This window comes from Limulus polyphemus, unplaced genomic scaffold (assembly GCF_000517525.1).
Source record: "Limulus polyphemus unplaced genomic scaffold, Limulus_polyphemus-2.1.2 Scaffold2779, whole genome shotgun sequence".
NCBI lineage: Eukaryota > Metazoa > Arthropoda > Merostomata > Xiphosura > Limulidae > Limulus > Limulus polyphemus.
The window spans coordinates 110,910-119,683 of record NW_013668389.1 but is presented as its reverse complement, the minus strand read 5'-3'; the positions used below and the strand labels follow the sequence as shown (position 1 = coordinate 119,683).

The window sequence follows — 8,774 nt, the reverse complement described above, 5'->3', positions numbered from 1 at the left end:
TATGAATTTTTAATACTAAAAAGTTTGCTATTTCCAAGAGGTTTAATGTGCAACAGTATCAATTACTAATATTTGTTCTTTCTTGGATAAATAACATCGTGAAAGGAGTACTGAATGAGAGCAGATTTTAGCACCCTTAAATTAAAAGATTAAGATGAAAACAATAAAATGAAACACACAGACAAGTCAAACAAATCTATAGATTGTTAGATAAAAGTATTTTACTACACTGTATGTTTCTGTAGCCTCTATATATAGTACAGATAACTCATGACATAAAGATCAATTCAACATTTATAATCACAGCTTACTATATTGTAAATGCATCCACATTAACAATCTTCCAAACAAAAGATTATGTACAATGGGTGAAATCAGAATTAGGGTAGAATATTATTTTTGTCTTCATTATACATAAACAGACAAAAACAGCAATTTTTTTATATGTTACATGAGAGATGTCCAAATCATGATATACCTTAGATTCTCTTAAAATGTTACTGATTAAGTATTCACTTGTTAATATAAATGTGTTTGTGCTACTCTCAAGTATTCACTTGTTAATACGAATGTGTTTGTGTTACTCTCAAGTATTCACTTGTTAATACGAATGTGTTTGTGTTACTGATCAAGTATTCACTTGTTAATACAAATGTGTTTGTGTTACTCTCAGGTATTCACTTGTTAATACGAATGTGTTTGTGTTACTGATCAAATATTCACTTGTTAATACGAATGTGTTTGTGTTACTGATCAAGTATTCACTTGTTAATACGAATGTGTTTGTGTTACTGATCAAGTATTCACTTGTTAATACGAATGTGTTTGTGACGTTTAGATGAAGCAGTAAATGTTACCCTAGTTCTCTGGTACACATATTATACATCGAAACCTGCATACACTTAACCACAGCTAGTAAGATTCACAGAAGCAACAGAGACAATGCAGTACAAAAAGGTTGGCGAACTTTGAGTTAACTGGATGTTATTGAAAGAATGTTTTCTGCCTTGTCCGTAATACAGAATACACTGTAACTCATGATGAAAGGTGATCCATTTGCCCAAAAGTATTTTCGTTTCGGATACCTGCCTAAAATTACATGAAAATTGATTATTTGACTAGTTTCATCGTAGGTCTGCCTCGAAATTATTAGGCCAGAAAATTTCAGCACATTCTCAAGTTAAGAAAATATATTCTTATTAAATCTAGCGCAATAGCAAATTCTCTATGAAAGAGCTTGGAAAATAACGATAATGTAAACAAATGTGCAAGTTACCTTACTCTCCTCTTGATATTAATGACTTGCAAGTTTTTACAAGAGTATGTTATGTGCCAGAAATGTTCGAAAAATCTATACACAATAAATAATCAGAACTTTAGACTATGTTGTCAAGATCACTTTCCATAAATATTTACTTATAAATCACGTTGCTTGTTTATATTCCAAACACCAGGACATTTCCATTATATTCTTTCTGTTTACTTAACCTAAGTAAAACATGGAAAGTAGCATTTTATGACTGTATTACTAGCGATGTGTCAGAGCATCGAAAGGGCTTCGCCTATTAAGCCCTCAAAATTATTCAAATCATTTTTTTTCCTTCAAAATTAGCCTTGATCCAATTAATATCATAGAATTCTTACCAAACTAACAATTGCTTACATGGGATTCATATTCGATTGAAGAAAAATATATAACTTTAATTTTGAAATATGAAAATAAGTACCGTATTTTTCGGCGTATAAGTCGAATGGGTTAAGTTTCTCATTTTTTCCACCTTCATTCATATAGAAGACGAGGATAGATCAAGTACACTGTGTTATATACTGTACGCCAGCGGAAGAAATATGGTGGAAGATGTGCAGTAATTTGAATATAGCGAAAATTAGCCAAATAAAAAAACGGAAAATACGAAATAAAAAATATATCAAGTTAAAATTATTTTATTACATACATGAAACGAGCAGATCACGTGATGATCTTCACAACTAAAAACTCGTACTCATTTTGTGAAACACTGAGAAATTTTGATGACTAATCCTTAGGTAAGTCGAGATGGTGTATAAGTCGAGGCTTGGGCAAACCGTGAAAAAAAGTATCGCATTATACGTTGAAAAAATACGGTAATCTACACTTGTGTAGTTTAATCACTATATAAGTAGCAGAAATTGAACACTCAGGAAATTTTGTTGTCTACTACGAATTTATTTGTTTAGGAAATATACTTTTATACCACTGCTAACGGTCCTTTTTAGTCACTATAGTTACGCGCTTGTCGGAATTTAGTAAGCTCAGATACAGCATTTAGTAAGCTCAGATACAGCTTTTTCATGATTATTACCACTATTACATAGCTAGACGATATTTCATTTTACTTTTGTGTCTTGTCTTCACCCCGTGAAATGTTTCACAATACGAAATGTTTACCACAAAGAAAAAACAACAATAAACATTCGAACTTGGAAATAATTTGATGAGTATTAGTTATGACCAGGTCCAGGCTGCAGCTCGAAACTCCCACAATCCATCTGCATGGAGGCACAATTTAAATTTTTCTTTCTTTATGTAATTCTCCAGTATGACTTTTATACTCAGTCCTTGGGCATTAAACAACTGAAAAATAGCAAACCATAGACTAAAAATAACTTAAATATAAATTCATTAAGTATATTTTAAATCATTAGTTTCAACCTGACATGAAGCTAAGAGTAAAAACACTTCTTAAACATTTCTATACGATATGCCTGGTAAAAAGTTACTGTAAAAACACTTCTTAAGCATTTCTATACGATATGCCTGGTAAAAAGTTACTGTAAAAACACTTCTTAAGCATTTCTATACGATATGCCTGGTAAGAAAGTTACTGTAAAAACACTTCTTAAACATTTCTATACGATATGCCTGGTAAAAAAGTTACTGTAAAAACACTTCTTAAACATTTCTATATGATATGCCTGGTAAAAAAGTTACTGTAAAAACACTTCTTAAGCATTTCTATACGATATGCCTGGTAAGAAAGTTACTGCGTTGTTTTTTATAATGTGATTAATTCGATGCATTACTTAACCCTTTTATGTAAAGAATCAGTACTTTTTATAAAATAATTTAACACGTCCTTCAGAAGCCAAGGGGTATCTTTACCCTACAATGTATTGCATATTAAAAGTAAGTTAAATCTGGAAACTCCCAAAAATGGTGGGTTTTGGATATATCTTTTCGAAACAATTTCGATACAATTTTTCTTTTCTTAAATGATAAATGGTTAAGTGAAGTACAGCATCCTCAGGTCTCCTTAATAGCAAGTACTAAAGTCTACCCGCTGGGAATAAATTCAGTATATATATATATATATATCAATAAAGCTACGTTCTCAGCATCATTAATTAAGCAATTGCCAAATTTTTATGCCTCTGCTATCACCTTTTTATGTTTAGCTTTCAATTAAGATACGAACGATTTCACCTTCGATTCAGTAGGGAGGGTCGAAGGATCACGATAGTTAACAGTAGGATGAGCAGACAGGGACATTTTGATAGCAGCTACAGGCATAATATTGTACTCGGCTTGTTGCACAAAATGTACCAAGGTGGTTCTAAACGGTTGCTGAATACCTCTGCGTGTCATTTGGCACGTTAAGCTCGTGATGCGCTGTCGAATATCAGTTACATTACCATTTTAAATCACTTTTCGCAGCCCCAACGCTAAAAAAATTCAGTTCAAGGTAAAAACCAGATTTGGTAGTTTTTGTTTTAAACAAAAATGTCCCCCACTGGCTCGTGAGGGGTCTGTTAAAAGTGGCTATATTATGTATATTTTACTCTTGTAAAACTTAAAGGAATTATACATGTAAAACGATTGGAGTAGGTTTTGATGTTGTAAAAGTAATTCTACTTTTATCACTCCCAAGTTATTTATTTTCTTATCTCTGAACAAGAAACTACTATTCCAATCTATCTAATAAACTACAATATAGCTTAATCAGTTTGGCTCTGTACGTTTGTGTACGGGTGTTTGCAATAAAGGACTTATTGAAAACTGGGATTTAGTGAGAATATAGACTTATTTGAGGCTACAGAAAACGTAGTATGCATATCTATTTGCTATCCACGGTTCAGTGATTTGCAGTTTAAATGTAGCTGGAAAATCAAATTTGAGTTAGTGTTATCAGTAACACATAAAATAATCGTTTAACTTTAAACCTCTTGTAGATTTTTATAGGCTTAGCGATTAGGTGAAGTGATATATGAACGAGTAATTAGTGAAAGACAGTCGCAGGTCATAACAGATAGCAACTTATCTTTGAAAGAAACGTCATTAATTTCTATTCGAAGATTAGAAGATAACGTCTCTCACTTTCCTAAGCGCAATTCAAGAAAGTCGTTTCATGTTTTTCTCAACCAAGTATATCTTAAAATGTTGTGTTTGCTATTCATTAAAAATAACGGAAAAAATATTAAAAAAATAGCTCGCACACTTACACTGCATTCAAAATTAAACTTAATAGCAATTGATTAACTCATGTTTTAGGACCTTAGACAGATTGCTGAAATTGGATGAAATTTTGACATTAAGCACATTTTGGAAGGAATATGTATAAGTATTTTCTACAACAACTGATGTAGAAAAAAACTTGACAGAATTAATGAAAAAACTGAGAAATCGCAACATAGTCTTAAAAGATAATTAAATAATAATAAATTAGTGATCTATGAAGAATAAAACTTGAAATGATTTTCTAAACGTATTTAATAGCATCTGCTTATGCTGTTTTTTAAACTTGGTTATTAAATCATTATAGTTCCTTTCCAATTCTCTAATTAATGACATATTTTTTGTGTTTAGACCAACATCATACTTTAAGCCGTCTAGAAAATTTAATTACAGATAGTCGGGATGAAGCCGCTACTTCATGTTTTGTATAATTAACTTAAGTAGAAATTTTATGAAGACATTTCAAAATGTCCTACAACTGTGAATCATAAGGAAATGAATGCAATACAACAAAAACATTAAAATATCGATAATTTTGATTTAGGAAAGAAAACAACGTTGAATAAAGGAAATCTAGACTTTTATAACGTCTTTATGTTTTAAGACATCACATATCTTTACAGATCTTTGACGGTGTTTAAGATTTTTCCTTATTCAGCAACATGACTTTTACTATTTTTTTTAAGATCATTACGTCATTACATAGTGTATATACATTTATAAGTAAGTAAATAGTACTAATACTATATGTTATATCAAAACAAAACCGAGATGTTAATCATGAGACTGACAAAAAGAAAAGAAAGTTGCCCATTAACTCATAACAAAAATATATGTGGTCATAGCAACCAGAGGTATCAGACATGATCCAAACGCAGATGTCGATCTACTCAGCAGCTATGAAGAATCAGTTAAAAGATAGGAGCTGATTGCTTAAACCCACAAGTCTCAATTCTTACTGACTTTCACTGTCTGCAGCCAGTTGTAAGAAGACAGTCACCCCTAATATTTTGACATAAAATGCAATGTTGCAATAATATTGTGGTGGAGATAAGCCACCCTATATTTCTACCTTTATATGACTTCTAATCTCCACCCCTCAGGTGGTTTAAGAGAGAATGTGCCAGTCTGTGTTTACATAATAACAGAGAATGAGAAAATGCCAGTCTGTGTTTGCATAATAACAGAGAATGAGAAAATGCCAGTCTGTGTTAGAATAATAATAGAAAATGAGAACCTGCCAGACTGTGTTAAGATAATAATGAAGAATGAAAACACAGATGTGCCGGTCTGTGTTAAGATAATAATAGAGAATGAGAAAATGCCAGTCTATGTTCAGATGATAATAGAGAATGAGAACGTGCCAGTCTGTGTTAAGATAATAATAGAGAATGAGAACGTGCCGGTCTGTGTTAATATGATAATAGAGAATGAGAACGTGCCACTCTGTGTTAAGATAATAATAGAGACTGAGAACGTGCCAGTCTGTGTTAAGATAATAATAGAGAATGAGAACGTGCCAGTCTGTGTTAAGATAATAATAGAGAATGAGAACGTGCCGGTCTGTGTTAAGATAATAATAGAGAATGAGAAAATGCCAGTCTATGTTAAGATAATAATAGAGAATGAGAACGTGCCAATCTGTGTTAAGATAATAATACAGAATGATAATGTGCCAGTCTGTTGTGACGGATTTATTATTATACATTTATCTTAATATCGATGTTTGTTTAAATTAAATTTATATTTGGAAATGTTCATAACTTATACTGTTAAATATGTATTGCGAAACTCCCGCCTATTCTCTAAAGTTAAGACAAGGTTTTGTTCCTTTATCACTTTTCTCGATCCAGTAATTTTAGGGTAGCAACAAACAACATTCAGACGTCATAAATGATGACCTACTTCGACTGATTCTTAAAAGCTTAATTTTGTTTCTGTCTCAGATAACCCGATGTCTGATAATGCTTATTACATATAGATCTGTTTGTTTCTAGCTGTTGATTATTATTTGTGTCATTACTGGTTTGACATCAACAAATTGTGCTTAGTTTTGTTCGTGACTCAGATTTAATACAGAGTGTTATGAGTTACTATAGTTTCAAAAGGTAAGCTTTATGTGTTAAAATTGATGTGTGATGTTTTCATTATTATACAAAAACTTTTTCCATATGTAATACATTTAGTTTTATGCAATTAGTGTATTTAAGCAACAAATAACAATATTGAAAGTAGATTGTTATCCCGATATAGAACAGGTAGTTCATGTAGTTTTTTTCTTTTCTACATTACACAACTATTGAATACTTAATCATCTTATAGGTAAGTGTTATTATGACGATCATGGTGGGCTTAATAATATTAAAGATACATATCCCAGAACAAGAACTTGAAGTATGAATAGACCATAAGTATACATATCCCAGAACAAGAACTTGAAGTATGAATAGACCATAAGTATACATATCCCAGAACAAGAACTTGAAGTATGAATAGACCATAAGTAATTACCATAATAAGAAATATTTTCAGTCCAAACGACACCTTATACAATATATGAGCTCATTCAGAGACCTCAAGGTATAGCCATCCCTAACTTTGAACTCTTGACAAAGGAAGGAAAAACCATTCAGAAATAACTGACGCCTACACAGTTACTCTTAACGTAAAAAAAAACAAAAAAAAACAGAAAACACAGATTGACTGTTCAACAAGATATCACACCCCTGAATCATGGACTTTCGAATCAGCAGCCAAATAGTTAATAGTTAGCTCCATAATAATAATAATAGTTATTACAGTTGTTCATTGTTTGTGAAAGCCTCGTGGCTCATTATTAGTAAGATTTGTTCTGCAACTTCAAATATATTCGACGGCTTACCTCTCTCCTACGTCACTGTTGTTGGCTTAAACTCTACTCTCTTGCCTGTTGTTAGATAATACAATTTCCCGAGAAGGTCCAGGCTGATCAGGCCCTTTTCTCGTAATTTCAAGTGGAGCCTGATAGAGCTGCCTGGTAATATATAAAGATGACTGGAGGTCTGTCGATTCATCTGGCTAAAATTAAAAAAAGATATACAAAATTAAATATTATAATTTTTATTAGACATGAAGGAGAGAATATTTTTTTTATAATAGAAAAAAATCAATAACTTGGAAAATCTTCATGATACACAAAAGTCACAAACAATAAGTAATGGAAACTAGATGGGGAATTTATTAACAGTACTAAACATTATCGCAGAAAATGTAAAAGAAAAACGTATAAATTGTACAATGCACCAATATTTTGTGCTTTACACAGAACATTATATCTTGTTTTATGCTGCAACATACATCTTACCAATGTGCAATGATAATATATTTTCAAATGTCCTATATTGCTTACGACAATTCAGCCAAGTTGTTTTGTCTAATTTTGACATTTTCAGTTTTCACCTAAGCCCAGAGAGGCAATGAATATCAATACTGAGACTTTGTGCAGGCCGAAGCATGATAGCGAGTGTTCTATCGGCCTCTTTACTGTCAAAATATAGTTCCCCATTTTTGCTATGTACTCGGGGTCATTGTTTTTATTGAAGACGAATTCCTGACTGAAATATTCATGAGCCATGCATTTTCCCAACAGATGACTTAATGAACCAAAATTTGTCCGTGCTTGTGAACAGTCAGGGTGTCATTAATTTTGAGTAGTTTTTGGCATTGATGGCTCAGATGCAATCCAAAGCTTCTGCAGAGTTCCACTATACTGTAGACGTTGTATATTGATTATGATACAGTTCTTCTCTCTGCAGTTGAACAAACTGTCTTGATTGTGTCAATCAATTCGAAATTGGATTTATTTGAAAAAAGCACAAGTATTAGGCCTTTCTTATTCCACTGTTTGTGCTTCCATGATCATATTAACTTTGTGGTTTGGTTCACCTTCTCTCTGGAGCATTTATTCAAACCAATTCTTGCTGAAGGTAATATTCACTTCGTGTAAAATAGTGGTCAAGACCTGCACTCGACCACTGTCTATTTCAGAAATAACATACCGTGAGGTACTTACCATAGGTTTTGGAGAGTTTAGGTTTTCAGTTTCGACTATTTCTGCTGTTAATAATGCCAGTTTCACAAACAACTTTGGAGTCTTTCATACAGCTCATAGTGAAACCTGGAGTTTTGTCTAAATATTTAAAATGTGGTATTCTCTGTTCTCACGCTTGCCGACTAGTATTTCATTCCTGTGAGCCATGACTGGGATTACACTACAGCCACTAAGCATAAGATAACTCTCTAT

The 8,774-nt window shown here is 32.2% G+C and overlaps 1 protein-coding gene across 1 annotated transcript in view; it reads right to left on the bottom strand.

Annotated features, from left to right (window-relative positions):
• Positions 1-2,490: 2,490 nt before the first annotated feature.
• Positions 2,491-8,774, bottom strand: part of LOC106467886 (protein turtle homolog B-like) — a 113,979-nt gene continuing 107,695 nt past the window's right edge. Inside the window, exons 9-10 of the mRNA XM_022396099.1 lie at positions 7,374-7,549; positions 2,491-2,614 (exon numbers count right to left, since the gene is read on the bottom strand). Of these exons, the coding sequence (XP_022251807.1) occupies positions 7,400-7,549 (150 nt within the window). The 3' untranslated portion in view covers positions 2,491-2,614; positions 7,374-7,399. The remainder of the gene's footprint in view (positions 2,615-7,373; positions 7,550-8,774) is intronic.